General features: G+C 39.3%; 2 protein-coding genes across 2 annotated transcripts; one reads left to right on the top strand and one right to left on the bottom strand.

The window, feature by feature from the left end:
* The first annotated feature begins 967 nt into the window (after positions 1-967).
* smim12 (small integral membrane protein 12) lies at positions 968-3734 on the top strand. Its single transcript, XM_042506873.2, has 2 exons — positions 968-1108; positions 2686-3734. Exon 2 carries the CDS (start codon positions 2714-2716, stop codon positions 2984-2986), a length of 273 nt encoding a protein of 90 aa, XP_042362807.1. The 5' UTR covers positions 968-1108; positions 2686-2713; the 3' UTR covers positions 2987-3734.
* A 9627-nt stretch (positions 3735-13361) lies between these two features.
* On the bottom strand, positions 13362-18113 carry gja4 (gap junction protein alpha 4). The gene is made up of 2 exons (XM_042506334.2): positions 17964-18113; positions 13362-15991 (listed from the first exon to the last, which is right to left on the bottom strand). Exon 2 carries the CDS (start codon positions 15980-15982, stop codon positions 14855-14857), a length of 1128 nt encoding a protein of 375 aa, XP_042362268.2. The 5' UTR covers positions 15983-15991; positions 17964-18113; the 3' UTR covers positions 13362-14854.
* Positions 18114-24120: the final 6007 nt, after the last annotated feature.

A 24120-nucleotide genomic window follows, 5' to 3' on the forward strand; every position in this document is an offset into this window, starting at 1 on the left:
ACTGAAGTTGAAAAACTAAAATTTGACACTGAAAAGTTAAGTTTTGGGTTTTAATTTTGAAAAATATGAAAATGTATTCAAACTAAAAATAAGTGTAGGAAAAGGCTTTTTTCAGTTAAATATAATTTTTATTCAGTTCTGGAATTCTTTTGAATTAATTATTTATCTTAACTTTTCACTTTCATGCATATTTTAACATTTTTTTTAATTTTTGACATCTTTTTTTCACACTCAAAGGACTGACTTTTCCCACCTCCACATACACTGTGAGCGCAACGTAATATCACCTTGTGATGGAGTCTGCTTCACCAGGACAACATGCCGACTCCAGCGCTCAGGTAAGAAATGTAAGCTATTTTTGAACAGATACTTAAGGAAATTATAATTTTTGTATGTAACCAGACTGAGTCTGACCTCAATCTCATTTTCTGTTGCAGTGAGTCCAGATTTTAATTATCTTAAATAAAATTTAGTCTACTCTACATAGGTTTATTTTTTACTGCCTCTATAGTATTTATTTTTAAATATTAATTATTTATTCGTATCAACCAGAACCAGTTGTAGTAGCATGTTAACTGTTTGAAACCCAGGTAAATTGGTTTAATTTCTTTTTAAAAACATGGAAAGAAGGCAACAAGCAATTTCAGAATAAATGACCCAGAAATTATTAAAAAATACAAGAAATTTGCCCTTTTTAAAAAAGAAATTTAAATCTACTAATTTCTTGCAATTTTCTTTTTCATTTCTTGCTCATTGTTTTTTTTTTCTCCATGTTTTTGAGAGAAATTAAACCAATTTGCTCGGGTTTCAAAGGTTTACGTGTATATATATGAAAAGCCATGTGAAAGTGATGTCAATCCAGGTTTCAAAGGGTTAATCTTCTTTACGTTTCCTAAAACAAACAGGAAAAAATGTAGATGCATGTTTTGGCATCCCTGATCTTGAAGTAGTGCATTATTTTAACCACTGGGCGATGCTAAAACCTCGAGAAATGCAGGTAAACCTCCAAGCAAAGCTCATCAGCCAATCAAGTTTAACCAGGAAGCTTGCACGCCGTCGCACAGATATTGCGTTATTACACTGCTGCACCAACGTGCTAACGGTAAAGGTGAGTGAAGACTAATGAATGAAATTAGTGTCATAATTGAAATATTACAGAGATAAACACCACACGGACTCTTTTGTAGCAGACGTAGCACGTGCAGGTTTAGTTTTAGAGTGTCACTAGTCGGTTGAAACGCTTCTTATTATAAAGTTACCTTATGGTAGCCGGTTACAAGCAGTTTCGAGTCATGACTTTTACGCAATAACATTTGTTACACAATTAAATACCATGCTTCAGTCACGATTTAATAGTTATGAAACATTTTTTTTAATATTTCGGGACGCTTTGTGAGTTCATTAAAAACCCCCGTGCCTCGTTATTGACTTGTTATGTTACCGGTTAGCCGACGCTATGCCAAAGTCCATAGCAAATTTTACAATTTAATGTTTATTTCCGATGTATATAGTGAGCTCTATAGTGTAGGACTTAAATAAATACACTTTTCAAATCGAGGCGAATCGCTTCTCATTTCGGCTAGAAGCAACATGTAAACAAACGCATATTGACATGTATTTTTAACTTATAAATGTAAAACCACAGCTTTATTTTCCTTGAAAGAACGTAGCGTTTAGCGTTGCTAGTCATATTAAAGTTGACAGTAACGTTAACGTTATGCTGCAATGCTAATATAGTGTGTGTTTTAGCTGTTGACATCTCTTTAGTTATCTGCATTCGGACTTAAAACGTTTGCACTGTTTTGCTGTGGGCCTTTCCATTGAGTCCGCCATTAGTTTTGTAAGCTATGTACTCTCTGCTGTTGTTGGTTAGCGAAAAGAAAAGGTGAAGAGGGCATGAGAAGGACAGATAGGCCTTTATGTCTGGGATCTGCTCGACTCCCTTTGGCTGGCCTAAACCCAATACAACACATTACATAATGTATGTATGTGTGGTTACAGTCAATTTCTGACATCTTTGCTATCAACGCTATATAAAGAAAGGCCCTTTGAATTCATTTTATGACCAATAAAGCCAAATTTTACCTCATTAGATTTGAAATTATGATTTCAAAATGTTAAAAACACTTTCTTTGCAATTTCTTTCTCCTGTGTTTTGAAACCTGATGCAACATAAAGTGTTATTTTTAAGACTTAAGTACTTTTATATGGGTAGTGGTCTGTTATTGAATTCTGTTGTTGAATTCTTCTGTTAACAGAGGGACATTTGAGTAGTTGTGTTATGTATTTATTTTAAATCATCCTCTAAACCCCAAAACCTAAAGTAGGTTTCAAAGGCATGTTTTCTCTAAAAATCTCCAAAGTCGCACCATTTATCATAGGAATTTGTGAAGTATGGTTATTTTTGGTGAAGGGAGGGTCATGTATTTTATCTCAGTCACTCAGGGAGGCTCAAGAAAAAATATCTGTAGCTCCGGGGAGGGTCATGATATGCAAAAAAAATGTCGTGGCACCCCAGCCACCACCCTTCTTTTATAAATAAAGTACCGTCTCTAACATGTTGTTAGTATAAAATGAAAGCTTTGTTATGTGCAAACAGTTTTCCACATTTTTCCTCTTACTGTTGTATAACATTGCAATCAACCGTTACTGTGAGCTAAAAAACTTTTTTTTCCCCCTGTGGAGCTCCCGGCAGCCAAAGCGGACTGCAGTCATGTGGCCTGTCGTTTGGACAGCGGTACGGACCTATGCTCCTTACGTCACCTTCCCCGTGGCCTTTGTGGTGGGTGCAGTGGGCTACCACCTGGAGTGGTTTATCAGGGGGACCCCTAAACCTCGGGAGGAGAAGGGCATCCTGGAACTGAGGGAGGAGAGGAAGCTGCAGGAACAAGAGGGTATGGACAGCACCCAGGTGCTTAGCCTCAAAGAGAAACTGGAGTTCACACCTAGAGCGGCTCTGAACAGGAACCGATCTGAAAAGAGCTAACCCCCCATTGGTGTGAGAGATTTGCGTTTACCCTTTCTCGACAGGACGATGACGGACAAAAACACGAATACTTCCCATTCACTTCAGCCACGCATCCTCACTCCTGCATCACCTTGCATGTGTAAATATCCGATACTTTTTAAAAGCTAGTGGCTAATTAAAAAAAACTCATATATTTGGTCTTTTATGGAGTCAAAATAGCTTATATGTGCTGGATGTGATTCTTTGACCTTGTGCCTGTTCATGCATTGCTCAACAACTGTGATTACAACACTTGAAATACGGACTCAAGCTTTGAACTGATGACATGATTGGGTGTTTTCTTGTTTTATTTATATTTAGTTGTGGTATATGACACATGTTCTCATGTCTTAGCTGTTAAATCAAACACAGATGATGCAAGACAAACAATCTTCATGTTCCAAATCTGTCAAAAAGTGTTTCTCCTTTAATCATTTCTGTATGTAGAGAGAGGACTTTTTGATTGTGAACATAAAAGCGGAGGAAGAGACGAGAGAGATGTCTTTGTTGTAGTTCTTTTTATCTCATGTAACCTTTGATGGTATGTGACAACGTGAGGCAACGGTGTGGGAGGTCTCTCAGGAAGTTTAGGCTGCTTCGTCCTATTGTCTAGAAAATGTACACAATACTTTCATTTTAGAAAGTATGGATGGTTTGCACACCAAGTTTTAATTTCGTGTGAAAACTATAATGAATAAAGGAAATTTGTCTGTTTGCTGAAAGTGCACATTTGAGTTAATGCTTGCATCTTCCCTCAAGAACCGTATCAGCGAATTTATGATATCACCAGCTCCTGCCTCTGGTTTCTTCAAACAAAGTAATAAATCAAAAGTTTCAGTTTTATCACATTTGTTTAGGCAGCATGGTTTCACATTTACTTTTGAACAAATACCTGATTTCAGTCGATTATGAAACAGCACTGCTGCCAAGGACAGAATGTAACATCAAAGTTAAAGGAAGGAAGTAATGACTCCGCTTGTTCAGCTTCAAGAAGGAAATGATTTTCGAGGGAACGCAGTAGACAAAGCAATGATAAATAGGGAAACGGACAACTCATTCCCATTAGGATTTTTATTTGTTGAAATTTTTGTGTTCTCCCTCTGGTATGACATGCAACGATGAGAAAAAGACCAAAACCTATTAAAAAATCTGGATTTTTCAGTCCGTCTGTAAGCAGAAAATCCTGAAGCCCAAACCTCCAAAAGGGTTGATCAAAATAGGGTAAACCAAATGTCTATATTGTTATAGGTATAATGATGATGGTATAATGATTTTAGATGAGAATTCATCAGGTACTGAGAACCGTCACAATCTGTGAGGGCCATTATCACAATTTAATTTTCACTATAAAGATTCATTTTCCTGTATATGATAAATGTAAAGCAGTCAGTGCTCTTTAAAAACAACCTTAAACCTTTGTTAAAAGGTTAAAAGGCCAATGGAACCATAAAACATGACATACTATGAAAGACTGTAGGTTGCTGTTTGTAAACACACTCGCCCGTAAAAGTAAAAGCTAAACCCAGATTCACTCTGGTTTATAGTAAATGGACTTGCATATTCACCACCACATTTATAGGCTATTATACAAGTCATCAGGGGCAATTTGGGGTTCAGTATACAAGTATACTTGGACATGTTGACTGGAGGAACCAAGAGCCATACCTTTTAGTGTTTCACCTCACAATATTAGCGTCTTTCAGCAGTGTCTCTTGGATGCCTGCTGCTTATCTTCTGACAAAAGGTCGCCATGGTTTTATGAAATATGACGTCACCTAAGCAATGCTGGGATACACACCCATACGTCTGAACACAGAAAATAAAAAGAGAATGAAAAAATACAGGCAGAGGGCAGGTTGTTTTTTAGGAAAATACTGCTTTGTATATTTTTAACTATCTTTAACTACAATGGCCATTCAACATTTGAACATTGAAATGTACGATTTGTGGTAGAGAGTATATTAAGTTGAAACCGTTTATTGTATTTGGAATAAGTTCATTTGAGAAGGTGAACTACAAACTAAAATTGTCTACTGAAAAATCATTGCTGAAACTCCACAATGTACAACTGCATTCGCTAACAATAACTAATTGCTAAACAACAGTAATACCAGTAGCAATGTGAAAAAATGGACACTTGTGTCCATTAATCTTTAACCCCAGTGGATCCTAGGAGGCCAACCAGCTCATTAACCTTACGCTAAGTGCTGCACTTAGTCATTAATTTGTGCCGAAGACATTCATGTGTACTCTCATGTTGATTTCATTTCAAACAAGGAATGCACTGTTTTTCCTGAGATTAACCAATCAATCCTAATCTCCGTTTAGACAACCCATTTAGCTAGAACAAACAATAATTTATAGCTGATAACAGCGCGTTAGCCTGGATTAGTTTAGCAGTGATTGAAGAATAGGGTCTATCACATGCAAACAGGCATTTGCGATCAACTTGGGTGAAGCTGTGATTGTATTAGCATAATGTGCAAGTTAGTGTTGCCACAGTGGCTGACGAGTGTATGAGCAGCCCTCGTTGATGCGTTTGTATAGAGATCCATGTTAGTCTTGCTGCTATTTGCCAATTTTGTTAATTTTATCACTAAAGAGCTTCAAGTACAAAAACACAGATAGTTCTGTGAAAACATTCCTGATACGAGCATCAGCAGAACAACACAACGATAAAATTAACTTTTCCTTTTAAGGGCAGCATTGCTTTCTCTGTCTCACTATCCATCAATAACAGATTTATATTGTAGTCCAACAAAAACAATTATTCACCTTCTTAGCCTGGTGATTTCTGTTTTGTGATGATTGAAAATATGGTATGCATATATGGAACATTACAGTGCTGAAAGAATATGTAGGACGACTTTTTTTTTTTTTTTTTTACATATATACAACAAAGTGAACATGCCAGGGGTACATGCATAAAGAAAAAGATAAAAGAAAAACAAAATTAAGATTTCACCCATCTCCTCGTGTGGATGTGGAATTTTCCCACAAGTCAGAGTAATTGCACAAAAAATGATGCATTTTATATTTTTACCTCCTAGCTTTTGATATACATAAAAATGTCTTTATCCTGCTATTGAATTATTTGTCCAGTTTTCCATTTTATACAAATTTGAACATCCACTCAAAATATTCTGGTATACATACAGTTATAAAACAAATGACAGATTGTTTGTTCTTCTAATTCACAAGAATTAAAGTGAGAATATTCAATATAAAGCCTAAATCTCACTCAGTGTCTTTTTGCTGGATATATTTGATTGATAGTTTAAAGAAAACCTCTTTAACTTTATTATTAAAATGTTTCCTTAACTAACCAAACTTGTACGAAGTTCTTATTTGGTTTTTTTTGGGTTATTTTTGAATATTTATTGTGGTAACATCAACTTCTCTGATGAATATACTTTTATTAGATGAGCTGATGGTTAAATCTTTGATTACCTCTCAGAAGCTGCATCACCCCCTTGGCAAACCAGCAAAAATGGATTGCTGAATTTGGATAGGAATTCATTATACGCCTGAATCTCTCCCTCAGTATTAACAAGTTGTCTAACCAATACAATACCACTGTCATACCATTTCCCAAAATAAAGAGACTTATCATTATATTGAATATTCTTGTTAATATGAAGGATGACTGTTGCTAAACTCGTGCTCTTTAGTGATGTTGCCTGTATGACCTTTGATCTCCCTGTGTAGGCAGGAAGAGGGGAAAGTTTCCACGCATCCAATCAAGAAAATCTTTACCATCCTCATTATTAAAACAAGAGTAGTGATGTGGTCACACAACAAAGACTTTAATAAGAATTCAGCATCGATTGAAGACGAAGTTACTGGTGTCGTAAAAAGCCACGAAATGAGAAAACTTTATGAAGCTTTTTAAAACCAACACATGATAACTCACACACACTTAGAGAGAACTCTAATGATTGTTTTGTTGACACTTTTACTCCAGTCCTGCGGCCGTTCCTGTGTTAAATAATGAAACAGAAAAGGTCCATCTCTCCCGTGCCGCAGGAGCTCTCTTAATGGATGATAACCTTTCCAGTGTGCCAGGATAAGTTCTGCTACGTTACCCTGCCAGCTAGTGAATGGGGAACGATTATGAGGCCCAGATTTACATTGGCACCGGAGAGGAGAATGCTTTGCTATCGGCAATCATCAGCTTTTACTCCCCTCTTAAGTTTGCTATCAGTGGAACGACCGGCTCCACTCGGGTGACCCCGCTTGTGCACGTTCAGAGAGGCAATTACTGCAAGCTGGTGGAAGTTTCCATGTGAAACCATGTGAGGATGGAGGTGGAAGTGCAGCTAAATTATAGTGAGAGTTAACAAGCAGTGCGGTGTGTTTAGGTGTGTGAAAGGTGTGTGTGTCCTCCCGGGAACAATCAGAGGACAGGTCGGCTGTCTAACAATGGTCCAAAACTGGACAGTACTGTGGGAACTGAGCACCGAGGCTCCTGGGAAAGGAGGGGGATGTTGGAGGTGCTCCATTGTTCTTGCTGGATGATGGGGATAATGGGTGCGGGTGATGCTGGCTTTTCCTTTTTGTTCTTTAAGGAGGTCCAATCCAACATCCTGAGTGGACAGGCCGGAGACGGTGTTCCCTTTGCTGCAGGAACAATAGAGCCGTCTGCCTGCTGGAAGGGCACCACATCCCTCATTAAACAACCACACACACACACACACACACACACACACACACTGAATCCAGGGATACCTTTACTGCTGTATATCAAGCTTATACACATACAAGAAGCTTTAACGTAAACATATAAAGGATCTCACACTTGTAGGGGAAATCAAGGTGAAAACTTTTGGAGGTACATATATTTGCACATGAATTATAAAAAATGTAAAACATTCCACTAAACTTACATAACATAATATGTTACTCAAAAATCAGATATAAACCACATTTTGTGTTTAGATGGTGAGTTTTAACCCTCGTGTTGTCCTGGGGTCATTCTGACCCCAAATGAAATCTTTTGCCATCAAAATATGTTTTTTAAACATATGTAAACAAGGTCTATTGGCCCTAAATTCCAAAACGAGGGGAAAATGTAAGTAAAAATGTAAATGTGAGACTAAAGGTGTAACACAGAACTGATTGACAATTTATACAATATGCTTTCAATAACAGTCAAACCAGGCGGGGTCATTTTTGCCCCCAGAGGACAAAAGGTGAATGGCAATCAGGAGGCTTTTTTGGAAAGGTTCCCATTCTGTAAAAAATCTTTCAGTTGTTTACTTTAAATAAAATAAAAAGTGATGATCTTCCATTCATTTCCAAAGGTGTGGACTTGAGTTAGATGATTAGAATTTAAATCAGATTTGAGTCACTAAATTTATGATTTTACACTTGAAAAAAATAAAAAAAGACTTGCAACTGGACTTGGACTTTGGCGCCATTGATTTGTCGTCACTTGGACTTGAGCCTTTTGACTTAAAAATACTTGATACCTTCTCCCAGACCCTTTATTAGGGGACCCTAAAAAAAAAGACCCTAAATTAATTCACATAATCTCCTGTAGCCACTAACATTTGAGGAATGCCTCCACAAAATGACAATTTGTAAATCAGTAATGCTCTCATTTATCCAGCTGTGTACTCAGTACTTCTCAACTACATTGTGTTTTTGCTGAAACTTATCTATACTCTCATTAAATCCAGACTCCAATAGTTTTTCAGTGAAAATGCATGTGTTTGGGAAGTTCTGAATTACATAAAGCCTTAGTTTTGCTGAAATACTGGCAGCTTTTTTAGTCCGTATTGCTACATGGTTTTCTGGGTGTTTATATGTGACTTGTGGCATCTTTAAAAAATCCACAAGACGCTACCTGTAAATATTAATTAGTGCAACTTTAATTTAAAAAAACTCTGAAAAGATCACTCTATACTCAAATCACAATTGCAATTCAATAAGTCCTCAAAAATCTACCTGTAATTCATCTTGACAACGAACAGCTTAAGAAAGACCACAAATAAACATGTTCAAGTGTGCCTTGTGCATGCTCCACCCCACCTCACACACACACACACACACACACACACATACACACACACACACACACAGACGCACTCCTCAAGCTATAAGTGGTACCAGCCCTCTTAATTGACTCCAGCCGCACAGCCGGCACCGTGCCCATTTCCCTCACTGGCCTTTGATGGGGCGGCCATGACACCGGGTCAACAAAATATGGGCGAGCTGGGACACAACAATGCAACAATGCCCACTGCAGCCCAATTGTCAGGGTGAACAATCCCAAACGACGATCCCTGGGGAAAAACAATACTGGAAAAGGAAACAGATACAGACCTGCTTCCTGTCCAGAGTTTAAATTTAGGAACAACTCAAAGCAGTTTTTGTCTTGTTTTGTTGTCGCACAAATGACGAAATTAAGGTCTGGGTGACTTGAACGTGACATTGTTATTGATACAGAGAGGGCTGTGTGTTGGCATTGTGTGTATGTTGAGTAAAACAAAGGGAGTTGGCACACACAACATAAACACTAAACCCAGAAAAGTGGTCTTTGCTGCATGAGGCACATTATTTCCAGTTACAGCCGAATATAGAGATCTTGCATAACTTTGACAACCTTGTTCACCCTTTAGCTATTTTAAGCACTGCTGGTCCCTTGTTTATGTGTCTGGATGTAAGTAAGTGTGTGTGTGTGTGTGTGTGTGTGTGTGTGAGAGAGAGAGAGTGAAAGTCTGAGTTTGGTGATCTGAGGTCACATTGGTCATTACTAACTTCTTGAGTGTGAATGCCTTCTCTGCTTATACAGTGATCTTCCCAGAGATACGCAGGGCTTTCTGCAGTACAGCTGGCAGGAAGTATGACAGCAGAGTGGCTCATTTTGGAGACGCCTGGCATATATACAGTAGGAGGGCTCTTTGAAGATCCCCCAGAGCCTGGTGAAGGGCACAGCTGTAAGACCTTCCCTAAAGGATAGTTGCCTCTTGGCATGACCATCGACCTTTTGTAAGACTTGCTAGAACCCGCAGGTGACTTAACAGCTCTACAAAAGCTTGTGTACTGCAGTGCTAGGCAGTAATTATAATACATATTAAAATATGTGGGTAAATCAATGTCAGACACTACTGTGTCTCTATGTGTCATTATGTTTAAATGTGTTAAAAAGTAGAAAATTGGAATGTAACATGATTGTTACATAGGGTATATCAGTGTCCCAGATGAAGGGAAAAAATAAAAAATAAGATTGCTTCTTGTTCCAGCCCTTGTCTCATAGACGTAACTGAGCTCAATTTAACATTACTAAGATTTAGACCCTTTTCTTATACGTCTTAAAATTTATCTTGTGAGAAACAGCCTTCCTTTTATATCAGCCTGATTCTTATTTTCTTGACACCAAAAGAAAACTTCAAGTCGTGTTTTTTATATGTCCTCAGAGTTGAGAAACCTCTGAAAAGCCCATAAGCACAGCAAAAGAACTCCTGCTGATTTATTCTTTTGCTCTGAATTTCTCCTCAAGAGGAAAAAAAATCTGAATTTAGTAATCTAGGTTATAGTTTTTTTAAAGTGTGAGTATGAGTATGAGTATGAGTGTTACAAAAAAGTAGTGTATCAGTGACGGATCTTCCTTTAGATTAGGGCACCAAAAAAAAAAAAAAATCTCTTGGATCTTGTGATTTTTGTCTAAAAAAGCCCTTAAGTAGTCAGTTTAACACTTAAGTTTCACCAAACTGAGATGGTGCCTTTCTTTGTGTGTGATCAGCAGCATGTGGCTTCACCAATAGAGTGAGGAAATGCATCAGCAGTAACTCCAACAATGTCAGGAAACACAGTCAGAATGGCAGCAGATCCCAGAGGTTGCATGTATAACCGTTAAGGATGACCTGTCGCACAGATTGGGGTCTTCCCAGCTCATGAGTCCTTTTATTGGCGCAGCTTTACAAACAAATAGCTCCATTGTGAGGTTTTTATTAGGATATCCTCCGAAATCAGTGTGTGTCTGAGATTGGGAAATAGTTTAGTCGTGACTATTAGCTACTCAAACCAATGAAAGTGAGAAAATTTCACTAAAAATCTGTTGTCTTGGCAGAGGAACATATGGTTAAAACATCTAAAATGTCACTTTCTCCTGCATTGTTAGGAGGCTTTATAAGAGGGCTGCAGTTTCTCTGCAGGGTAGATATTGACTGCAGCAAAAAAAAAAAATGGCTGTTGGAGCAACAAATAATCTGTGATGTTGTTGTCCTGGAGGTTTATATTTGCTCCACTGAACAAGAGGTAAGAGTTTACACTGTGCAAAGAATGGAGCAGGGCACTGGGTTCCTCCAGCTCAATCAGCTACAAGGAAGATGGATGTTAAAGGGAGCTCTGCTGTTCCGCTGTTGGCTTTAGTTGGCAGCAGAGATGCCGATATGGATCGCACCATGCAATCTGTTCTGTGACCCCCTGCTTTTTTGTGGAAACACATACATGAACAATCACGTGGACGCATGCACGCACATGCACCCACCCACCTGCACTGAGATAACAAGACTGCAAGGGAATGCCAGCCAAGTTCTGTGAACAGGCAGTGAACTGGGCAGCTTCTACGGGCTCTGTTTGGATTGTTCTCTCAGCAGTATCTGCCAATTTATTCTTGACACAGGGACAGGCTGCCCACAATAAACACATTCCACTCTGAGGATGGAGCAGTCTTCCTATTATTATTAAATCATAAAACATTTTGATAAAAGTGCTGCAAAAGAGGGGGGAAAAAATTCATTTCTGTTTTAAGCTGCTTGTCGCAGTTCTTGTTTGGCCTCACGCAGTTCAGTTTGTTTCATGAGAACCTGTCTCACTTGAATTTCCCATAAACCTCCTTTTCCTGCTATAGATAACTGCTTATCGTCATGGAGACAGTTAGGTAAATTGCTGGAAATGTGTGCCGTGTAGCAGAGCACTGCAGCTGTGGTCCTGAAAAGACATATAGCTGCATTCATACAGAGTCAGGTCAAGCACCTTTGTTGGCGGTGCTGGATTTTTATCTATTTTTCTGCACAAAAACAGCCATAACAGTCAGGACTCCCCAGGGGATTTTAAATAGAGCCAGCATTAAGTGCTGCTCCACCTCGTATGAACTTTTACTGGCATATAATTGATGGCTTTCTGAGCTGTACAGCCAGAGCTACGCTTTTGAAAACAGCCATTGAATTAAGGTTGTCTCCCTTTATTTTTTCCTCTCAGAAGGTTCTGCTCACGATACCCTGTAAGGCTTATCCACTTCTCCACACCTCCGTCTTTCTACCATTCCCAAAGTGCTTTCTCTTGAGCGATTCAGTGCCTCTGTATTGTGACAGTATTTGGATACCGGTTCGACGCTGAAGGTAGACACAGCCAATCCACACTTCAGAAACACGGACATTTTGTACCTAGAGTTACAAGAGATCGACTTGTATGGAGATTAGTCTCAGTAAACCATCTTTAATACACTGACAAAAAATATAAATAAACACTTTTGTTTTTGCGCCCATTTTTCACAATTTTAAATGAAATATCTAAGATTGTTTTGTGCACATAAAAGACTTATTTCTCTCAGATTTTGGTTTCAAATGTGCAAATGTGCATGTTATTGAGCACTTCTCCTTTTCTGGGATAACCAATCTACCTGCCAAGTGTGATAATCAAGATGCTGATTAAACAGCATGAGGTATACCTTGGGCTGGTCATGTTAAAAGGAAACAAATGTTTTCCAACGTCGACAAACTGCTGTCAGGTCAAGATCACAGTAAGGACAACAAGCACACAGCTGGACTTCCCTAAGACATTTTTTGACATTCTTTGCCATGCAAACCAATTGCTGGATGTGGAGGTCCTGGGTTGCTGTAGTTATATGTGGTCTGTGGTTGAGAGGATGGTTGCATGTAGTGCCAAATTTCTCGCAACGACATCGGAGATGGCTCATGGTAGTGAGTTGAATATTCAGTTAACTGACAACGCCTCTGGTGGCCATTCCTGCAGTCAGCATGCCAATGGCACGTTCCCTCAAATCTTGCAAGATTGTGTTCTGCGATTAAGTGGAACATTGTAGAGTGGCCTTCTATTGTGTAGTAATTACGCTGTTTAATCGGGTGTCAGTTAGATGGGTTATCGTGGAGAAAAATTTAGCACAGATTTCAACAAATTTGCAACCAAAATTTGAGAAACATAAGTCTTTTGTGTGCATATAAAACGTCTTAGATCTTTAACTTACACCTGTGAAAAATGAAAGCAAAAACAAAAGTGTTGGGTTTATATTTTTGTTTAGTGTATATTTTGTATAACACGAAAAATGCTGTATATAATGTGATTTATTGATAATGGTTGACAATAAAGCCAAAATTTAACCATGTCATTATATGCAACTTTGAAATTTATTTTTCACAAAATAATAAATAACACTTCTTTTTCATAATACTCAAAACATCAAATACAGTTCCCACATAATTAGTCATTTCCTTTCATTTAGTTAGCACATTTCTGTACCGCTTTCAGTCCATTCCATGTGCAATCATTAATACATCTTGTGAGATCTCTGAAGCTCTCGAAAAAGGTTTGATTTTTCAACTGGATGCTTGTCGTTCTTTCATTATTCAGCCCTCATAATCCAGTATGCAGTGGTCCACTCTTTCACCCTTTCTTCTTAGCTTAATGACTATGGTTACTGGCTATGATAACACATTTACAATCCCAGAATTCCTCTGGTTTTGGCTCCCCTAAGTCTTCCCCCTAGTTCACATCCCCAACTCGAGTGACCGACACTCACTGGGGGAAAGGGGAAAAGTACATTGCGTGTGTGCATGCATGCGTGCTTGGATCCACGCAGCCATTATCCTCTTGGGAGCAGAGCAGGATCCAGAGACCAGTACATTCCGCAGTGTGGATGGAGCTATGGGAGAGAAAGACGAGGAGCAGGGGGGCTTCGAAGCACTCCAGCGGTTACAGTGCAAATCTCAGAGGAATATGCTTAAATCTGGTTCAGTTGAAAACTCTCCCATATACAAGAGCCCTAGATCAGGGATACTCAACTTGCTTTGCTTGGGGGCCACTTTTGCAAAATGACAGGGGGGGCCAGAGGCCAGGCGCAGCAGCCCCATATGTGTTTCTAGGATTTCAGGACATTTCTAGGATTATAGCACATTTCTAGGATTTTAAGATGTTTCTGGGAATTTGGAACAATTCTATGATTTTAGAATGTTTCTCAAATTTTTGGATGTTTCCAGGATTTGGGGAATTAGGGTTTTAGTCGGGACATGTGGCAGGGGATGCAGGGGTTCCTCCACTGGGATTGTTTTTGGTTTAAAAAAGCTCTACTTTGATGCTGTTTTTTGCACTCTGGCACCTTATGTATACTAAAAGTACAAAAACAATTCCCAGTGTGAATCACTTTGTTTTATTTTGAATTAGAAAATGGTTCTGGGACCACTGGGCACACTGTTAGGGTCCAGATTTGGCCTGTGGGCTGTAAGTTGAGTATCACTGCTCTAGCCCCTCTGCAGACCCCCAGTTGCAAAATTGTTTTTTTTTCCACGGTCACATTCAGAATCAAAATCCATTAAATGTAACATCTTATGACTGTAATCTTCTCTCATTGTGGACTTTCATTTTCTTTGCCTTAGGGAGTGATTATAAAATGTTTCATTTTGAGTATGCCCATTTATCTGGTAAAACTCTGTTTGAATGTCTGCCTGCCTCTGAGGCATCGAGTTCACAGTGCAATAGTTGTTTCTCTCACGTCTGATAGTCAAGTGTCTTGAGCAGGATATTATTTATACCAAAAAGTAGAGGTGGAAGAAACCAAACAAAGCTTTCATGGCCATAAGCAATGCGTCACCAAATCTGACTGCGTCATACATAATGCTTGTGCTTTGAGTGTCCCTTAATGTTTTTCCCAGTGTGGTGTGTGTGTTTCTTATAATGGACTTGAGGGGAATGTGTTGTTTTCATAGCCCCCATGCAGTTCATATAACTGGGGAGCAGGTCATTCCCATTCTCCCCTGGGCCCCAGTTCACTTCAATCGCTAAATCCCGGTAGCTCTCACAGGGGTTGGCGTAGCACCCAGCCTCACCCTGCATGGGGATGTTGATATGGCTCCCTGCTCTGTAGGACTGTAATCCATCTGTTTGGAGTTCTGGAGCCTCCTGTCGGGCTGGTGCCTGCTCTGACCGAGGTAGGTAGTTTTGCTGCTGGGCACGGTAGCGTTTCTCCAGCCGATGGGAGATGGCAAGCTGAAGGAGGTGGAGGAGCTCAAAAAGGTTGAGGAGCAGAGATACAGCGGCGATCACCTGAGTGTAAATGGTGAAGATGGTCTTCTCAGTGGGTCGTGAGACAAAACAGTCCACCGTGTGAGGACAAGGCACCTTTGTGCACTCAAATTTTGCTGAAATGAAGAAGCCATCGTAAAGGAACCACAGCCCTACGATGAAGCCGACTTCCAGGAGGACTTTAAGCAGGATGCTGAATGCGTATGCACACAGCAACCTGCCTTTCAGTTTTGGAACCTCACACGGAGCCTTAACAGCTTTCCTACCTTTCCCAGCATCCTCCTGTTTCTCCTCCTCTACATTGTCTTTATCCACATTGTCCCTTTCTATTGCTTTTCCCCCTCTTTTACCTCCACCACCTTCTTCTGCTTTCTCCCCATCCTCCTCTCCTTTCTTGTCCCTCCCAGCCCTTATAGCCACATATCCAAAGTAGAATATCGTCGGTGTAGAGACAAAAATTACTTGGAGGACAAAGTAGCGAAAGTGGGAGATGGGGAAGGCTTTGTCATAGCACACGGCAGTGCAACCAGGTTGTTTTGTGTTGCAGACGAAGTTATTTTGCTCGTCATCCCAGGCAGATTCAGCTGCAGTTGCCAGAACCAGCATACGGAACAGGAAAAGCACGGTGAGCCAGACGCGGCCGACGCCTGTGGAAAACTCCTGGCCCTCCTCCAGCAGGTGCTCCAGGAAGGACCAGTCAGCTCTGGACATCCTCTGATCCTAAGACCATCAGTTATACAGATTAGGGAGAACAAGAGATTGTTTGAGAATTAAAGATTTGTGGCACCCAGAAATGTTGGAAAACAGCATTTTTCAGGCTGTATCTGTTTAAGAGCTCTAAATGTGACGTGGGTACCTGGACCCTATCATACCTGCCTGTACGTATATGCACTGCTCCACTGTTGAACAGACTGGCTTCAATTTCCCACTTAACACCTAACTGGCGTAGTTTATTTCCACTGCAAAATTCTCAAGGGTTTTTTCGAACGCAAAGCTAATGCACAAGTGTTTAACGATTTCTATAAGCAAACAAATGAGCTAACTCTCTCCAACCTTTTTAGTATAATCTTTTTTTACTGGGGAACACGTGTCTCTGGCTGCAGCCCCCCCCCCCCTATTAGTTTTTCCATGAGCTCACATCATCGTTAGGGTGGGCTACAACTCCCCATCATCAAAATATGAAAAAAGGCCTCCATACACTAAAATGAACTAAAGCAAAAACACATGGTACTAAAGCTGACATTTAATATGAAAGAAAAAGTGTTCACCATTAAGAGTAAAACTGGGGTGAATGAGTCCAAGAAAGGCCACTTGTACTTTTACATTATACAACGTAATTATATACAACTGCGCAGATTTTTCTAATTAATCAATTGAAGCTGAATCAAATCATACAGTGACTGATTTCATAAATGTATCGTGTATTAAATTAGGGCTGTTAATGATGAATGAGACAGTCAGTGACTTGTTGGGGATCTCAGTTTGTGTGTGTGTGTGTGTGTGTACACACATGCACACACACATCTGCATAAACATCCTGTGAGGGGGAGTTCAGGCACCACTTTGACACTTGTCCACTTGTTTAGACTATTTATGTTTTTTGTTTTTTCTTCCCCTCTGAGAAAAGAAAATGTCCCATACAGTGAAAATACAAACTCTTCTGACAGGATGAGATAAGACAATGGATTGTCATGGATTCTGGCCTGCCGAACAAGCCCGAAATTGACAAGTGGACCAATCCATATAATGGAAAAATGATCCAAAGATCTCATGCTAATGGCCAGCCTGTTGTGGGGGTACCAACTGTCATCCTGCAATTCAGTTAACCTTAATGTGTTCACCAGTGAGTGATCATCACAGTCAGAACATGTAACAGAGAAAATAAGAAGGCAAAAGCCATCTGGGGTCCAGTGTAAAACAAAGAAAAAAATGAATTATAAAGCAGACAAAATTAGGAAATTTTCACTTACAATTTTAGACTATGGCATGTTTTTTGTTTATTTATTGCTTTGTATTGTTTATTAAGATGTTAATTTGTGTTTATTTCTAATTAGGTCTTGTTTGTTTAAATATATATATATATATATATATATATATATAAGTTTATACTTTATTCGAGCAGGGTAAACTTGCCCAGGGCACCGGATCTGCTCTACAATAAAACATTGACCATAAAAAAAAAAAAAAGAAAAAGAAAAGAAAATTAGTGCCACAAGTCACAACAGGCTTTTCAAATGATTAGTCTACTTCAAAAGTCATTTTATTATGTTTAAAGAAATCATGTGCTATTAGAAAAAATCTACAATAAAACAGGGTAAAAATAACCAGAAAATGTAATATTATAAACCATATTCACTAACATTTATATTGGAGGACTAATAGTGTCAACTGGACTTTAAAAGGTTTACCCTGTAAGTCACTAAAAGTACAGACGGTGATAAAATAACACAAAAGTAGCCCAGTAACCTCCCAAAAGTGAATAAAAAGTATGTTAGGCACTGGAAATGTAATACTTTGTGGGGTTATAAACAATATCAGATGTAGCCTATAACAGTCCAATCGCTGACAACCACTGAGGACTGCACGGACATTATTATGTCCTCACAATATTCACAATATAACTGCTGTTTTTTGGTCACATGAACAACAATAATCTGTTTTTTTTTTGCTCCTAATTAGAAACGATGCCTACCTTTCTCTCTCGTGAAGCGGGGTTCGTCTCTGTCTTATTGGCGCAGCCTACTTTGTTTCAGCACTCAGTGTCCTCTGGACGTCTCCCACAGTGGCGGTCTACAGCTCGAGTTTTCTTTAAAAAGAACCAATGTAATCGGAAAAAGTGGGGAGAACTTTCCCATGCCCGCTTCTTTGGCCCTCCCTCAGGAACTACGTCCAGGAAATGGGATGGATGAACTCAAAGTAACTCTGGGTAACTGCGCTCGGGCGTACGAGCTCCAACTTTGCATTAATTAAATGGGAATATCGCCTTACTTCCCTTATTAAAGGTTAGAGGTAAATAAGATTAAGATGTCGAGGCAGGAAACACATCTAAAAGAGTGAGATGGTTTAAATGCCATGTTTTCAAGGGGGAAATGAAACACTTTAATTCAGTCAGTGCAGCACTTTTATAACAAATAACCCCATAATTACAGCAACATAATTAAACCAAGAACCGACTTACACGCATTTTTTCCCCACTGAGAAAATAGACCAGCCTCTTATCATCCGCTATAAACATTATTTAAGTTATATAGGCGCGGCAGCCAAAGAGCACTTATCAGCTCACTAACGGGACTATATGAGTGCGATGCAGACTCGTGTAATTTTCCATGATGCCACGCAATGGCGCCAGTCACCTTGTTTCCGAGAAGCACATGGCGCACCGATCAATGGCGCTCCATACATGCCTGAAATGTGATACAATTCCCTAAACTCCTTCTACGTCATCTGTATTGATGATTTGGATGAACTCACAGCTCATCAGTATGATCAATTTTGCTACTGTCTTCTAGCATATTAAATAATCAAACTGTAACATGTGGAGGAATTATGTTTAAGTCAAATAATGTTTAGTAAAATCAATGTAAAAAATAAAAAAGGATGAGGCAGTGGTGGAAAGTAGCCTACACTACTAAAGTATTGCACTTGAGGTAGGGTACTTTATTTGAGTATTTCCATTTTCTGCTACTTTACATTCTTTCTACTAAATTCTGTGAGAAATCTTGTACTTTTTACTCCCATACATCCATTGCACAGTTATGGTGATTAGTTTCTTTTCACTTTAAAATTTGGAAACAAAATATATCATAATTTTATGAAAAAAAATGATTGTAGCTGTAGTTGAAACCACCCAAACTTACGTAACACATTTAAAATTAGCTCCATTTCTGCCAACTAAAGTAGGTGAGTCTGGATACAGTTGCAACAACGGACTACTTGTAACACCACCACTTTCACCGCTTGGCGTGACCTAAGAGTTATGTAATGAGAAGCATAATAGTCACACACATCCAAAAACTGTGTGAGGCAGATGCTGGACAAGAAGAATAGCATTGAAAGAAATGTGCATTTTATTTACACATCCACATGCACCGAAGGGAGCTACAGTCTGCTGACTCTTTTCATGTTGTTGATTATGAGTTATGTAATCGATTTCTTGTATGAAAAATTCCGTCCTGACCTTGCACCTGAAATTTCACATTGAAATTGCGTATGTGAAAGTAATTTTTCCGAACCGAATCTATAATTTGATTGGTACGGATACTGTTGATATAAGAAATATGTCATTTATCGGATTAGACAGTAGCCTCTCCACTAAAAAGTGACGTATTTCATCTTTCTAATTTGAAACCACCACACTGCCACAGCTACATCAACAATGGCTGACGGGGGTGGGGATGGCTGTAACAGATTTTTAAAAAGTGTTACAACTAACCCCAAGGACAACTAAACAAATTTTCTCTGTGTATCTTACTCCTTTTCAGCATGCCAGGAGAGCTGGTGGGAGTATCTGATCGAGTTGTGCTGGCACACATTTTAAAGGTAGCATCAGATGAGGTGAGGCAGGGGAAAACAGTAAGGGTTGTCCCAAAATAATACTCTATCTGCTTTGTGACACTAAGCAGACACTGCAAGAAATTACAAAACCTCAGAGAAAGAGGATCAACACAACTCTGTGTAGGCTGTCACAGCTGACAAAAAGTTTTCAGATTCCCTGACTGGTTACTTGACTGAGGCAGCAGACTTGACAGCTTTGGACTCACTCAATGAAACATACAATACATCTGACAGGTCCAGGTTAGCAAATTAGACCATTGTAGGAATTGATTGTTAGAGTACTACATGTATCAGTTGTTTTTGTCATTTGATTTTTTTTTTGTAATTGTATATTATTAAAATACTTAACTGTTATTGTTACAACTTACCCCAGCAGTGGGGCAAGTTGTAACAAGATGTGGCGGTTAAAACTAATTCTCCAGATTTTAGCTGGTCAGAAACCAGTTTCCAACCACATAATATAATATATTTATATTAGTTTCACATGTAGAAACTAATATCATGAGATCCTTCATAATGGAAAGAACCTCCTCAGAGATAAACAAATGAATATTTAATGACAATGAATGCGTTTTTAATGACAAACAAATGTGTTTATATATGGGGGTAGGGGTTATCGAGGGGTCTCGTGATTTAAACCTAGAAACAAAATAATTGTATTAAGCCTACGGATGTTGGGTGATCATTAGGCAAACACTTAAAAAAAAATGTCCCCCTTTATTTGACAGGACAAGTGAAAGGGGGAGAGAGTGGACGACATGCAGCAGAGTTGTGGGTTGGAATCAAACCCGTGGCCACTGTGAACAGAACATCGCCTGTGCACATGGGGCACACACCACCAGGTGAGCTACTGGGTGCCCCAGCAAGCAAAATGTTTGCACAAAAACATGAAGAATTGCCTAAATGCAGGTGACCTCATGTAAAGAGGTTTTAGAAGGCATAAAATCGCTCTCAAACAGGGTGGAAAAGACAGTACTAAAGTCTTAAAAGGGCTCAGAGACAAGAGTTTCTGTCTGCTAACATGAGGTCTACATTTGATTGATCAGAGAGCCCTAAGTGTGTGTTTCCTCTCCTGTCTTAAACCCTTAGGAAGGTTGATGTACCAAGCTGCTCTCAATTCATAATTAGGAGTCAGTACCCACACCCTGCGCAACAGGTGCAGGTGCCTCCAAATCAACTCTGGGAAATGGTAACATCCAGCTAAAATTAACTGAAAAAATGGAAATAACAGCAAGTACCAAATAATGAGGGACTGATACAAATAAAAACTCCTTGTATTTGACATCAATTTCTGTGATATATTTAGAGGTGGGAAACATATTTATTTGTTGTAAACAAACTTACAAATGTACTTTGTGCAAAAGGAGAGCTGTAGTACACACACACATACCACAAAGTTAATAATAAAGAAGCTGCTTGGTAATACGAAGTACTGTATTTAGTTGAATTAACCTTCCATAATGGTTTACAGTGCTATAATTTGATCACGTCAGCAGTGGCCAACACAGACTCTGGGGTGGGGGCAGGCAAAGAAGCCCATCAAGGCCCTGTACTTTTTAAATGTACCCAGCTGTTATATGGAAACAGAGGGGGGGCATTTTGGGTTTTTTTGTTGACATGGCAGTATACTGTATAGGGCTTTTATTAGAGGATTAAGGGGTTTGAAGTTATCATTGGAAAATGTGCCAAGATGAGTGGCCATCGGGGGCCCCGTTTTTTCCCAAAACTATTTTTCGGGGGGCCCATAACAGTTATTATTTGCCTCTCCTGATGGTGCACCCCTACAGTGATTTATATTAAAATATGCTTATCAGAAAGAGCTCTGTTTGCTAAGCAAACTACACACAGAGATCTAGCTTTGTTTTTGTTCTGATTGGAAAGTCTGCAGCCGGTCTAGTTGTCTTAGGCAAGGCCCAGACCCCTGGTGGTGCTTTGTTTACAGATGTGTTGTTGTATAGCTAACCCAAAAAAGCCCTGGATATTGCCATAATTCAGATTCTATGTTTTTACTGCTTATTCTGTAAAATCGCGATGATGCAAAACCTTGAGGCACATCTTGGCAATATACTAGATAGAAAAGTTCACATTTTAAAAACAAGCCAATCTCTTTTGGGAGATGCAAAGAGTTTGAGGTGTGAATAAAAGGTTGCTTGAAGACTTGATTTCATATCTTAAATCAATTTTGACAAAAGTGAGGCTGCACACTGCTGTAACCATTAAACCCAATGGCTTTCTAATGCCGCCAAGAGATTGAAATAGTGATTGATCATAAACAAGTATTTTATTCAAATGCATTTACCGTATGATAGCGCAAATTTAAAAACAGCCATGGTAGCCATAACACTTTTCAGCACCATATCACATGTCATAACACAGTCTATACAAATCCAACTGCTAATGGCCAGCCCAGTTATCAGCCTCTGACACCGCACTCAGTCAAATTAAAGTCTTTGCTGAGAAGTCATCTCCTCATAGTCGTTCCCAATCAGCCCTGCACCATCATATGTGTCAATATGCAGATTGTAAGAAGAGTTAGGGGGCTGGGTCCATCTGCCTGACTACTGCACAGAGAAGAGCTTTGTAAAAAGCCCTGTAAATTGACAGTGAATCATCCTGACGCATAAGCGTCTTTCTCTCTCTTTGGTCATTACATTCATAGATGAATGGCGAGGAGAGAAGTGAGGACAGCTGACAGAGAGTAATGGGACTGTTTCCATTCACGAGATGTGTTATGCCTTCCTGTGTTCGGTGTGTTCCTTTCCGCCGGTACAGTTATCAGTGAAACTAATTGCCAGTTTCAACTTCAGTTCCTCACTGTTGGACACATGCACTATTGTACTTTATGACTTATTCAGTCCCAAGTGTACATCAGAGAACTTAATAATTCAGGTCCAATTGGGGAATGGGAACATTGAGAGATGGGGTGGAACACCAGATTGGTTAAGAAATTATTTTATTAGTGTGAGGATGAAAAATCGCTGGAACTTTTTGTTGTCATTTGATAAAACCTGCATACTAAAAGCACATAGGCGGGTGAAATGAAACCGCATGAAAAACAAGAAAATGACTGGATCTATTTACTTGACATCTAAGGTCCCTTTAGAAAAAAGAAACTACTGACAGCCAACAAATCATGGCCATGTTTGTGATTTCTTTTTACATGAATAAGTAATGGTGGGAGTGTTAAATCAACCTTACCTTGCTTTGCTAAATGATTAACTGCACCCGTTGCCTGTAGGAAAGCAGGCTGGAACAGATTCTACCAAGTCTTTCTTTATGCACTGACATAAGGTGGCTCTAAGGAGTTGAATATTCATCTTTAGAGAATTGCGTGTCGAAACCCATCGTTTTATTAGCCAGCTATTCATTTCGTGATAGAAATGACAGTTGGTCCACCACTTTTCCAGATTGAAATATTTCAAAATCTATTCAAGGAATTGGAATTAAATTTTTTGCAGACATTCATGGTCCATAGAGGATTAATCTTACTCATTTTGTTGATCCTCTGCCTTCTGGTTATATCCTCTAGTACCACCAATAGAGTGCCCCGGGGATGTCATTTTTCTGTAGGCCAACATGGAAGCTCTGGTTCCCTTGTCAAAAAACCTATGGAATTTCTCCACTGGATTTTGGATAATTGCAGAAAATAAGCTCTGTGGTCAACAAAAGTTTGTGCTTCTTACACGTTTTGTTCAGCAAGATAATCTTCATACATGAACACTACTTTCAGGTTTTTGAAAGCCTAAATGCAATCACCAGAAGTAAAAAGCTATTGCTAAAACAAACTACACTACGTTTGCGTTGCCACTGCTACAAGGTTGTAGCCGTGTTTGGTGCGGTTTGGCGTGATGACCCTGTGAAGTCTCATTTAGCCACTTTTTAGCAACTCTTTTATATGTCTTTTTAAAGACATATAAAAATTTCAAATTTTGTGAGTGGGGTGTTTACTGACATATTTCATGTAGTAGAACAAAACATGGAAGTCCCTTAAGCTTGTGTTAATGACCTTATAAGGCTTAACATTCAAAAAACTTTGAGACGAGGGAACCGCACAGTATGCTAACAGATTTCTTGGTTTTAGGACTCATTACTGGGGTTATCTAAGCAGAAAAAAATGGACCTAGCTACTGTGAAGTCAGCCATTGGTCTTTGGCCTCCAGTTTGGAAGTCTTAGATTCATAATTTTGGCCCTCACAGTTTGGGATTGTTGAAGCCTTATGTGACCATATTTGGATGAGAGGGTGGAGGTGGGAGGTGTGACAGGTGGACATGGAGCATGTCCACCTGAAATTCCT

This window comes from Plectropomus leopardus, chromosome 17 (assembly GCF_026936395.1).
Source record: "Plectropomus leopardus strain MGB_pleo_1.0 chromosome 17, ASM2693639v1, whole genome shotgun sequence".
Taxonomy (NCBI): domain Eukaryota; kingdom Metazoa; phylum Chordata; class Actinopteri; order Perciformes; family Serranidae; genus Plectropomus; species Plectropomus leopardus.

Bases quoted from the DNA above. Each gene is read 5' to 3' on its own strand.
- smim12 (XM_042506873.2), top strand. From the start codon at position 2,714: ATGTGGCCTGTCGTTTGGACAGCGGTACGGACCTATGCTCCTTACGTC.
- gja4 (XM_042506334.2), bottom strand. From the start codon at position 15,982: ATGTCCAGAGCTGACTGGTCCTTCCTGGAGCACCTGCTGGAGGAGGGC.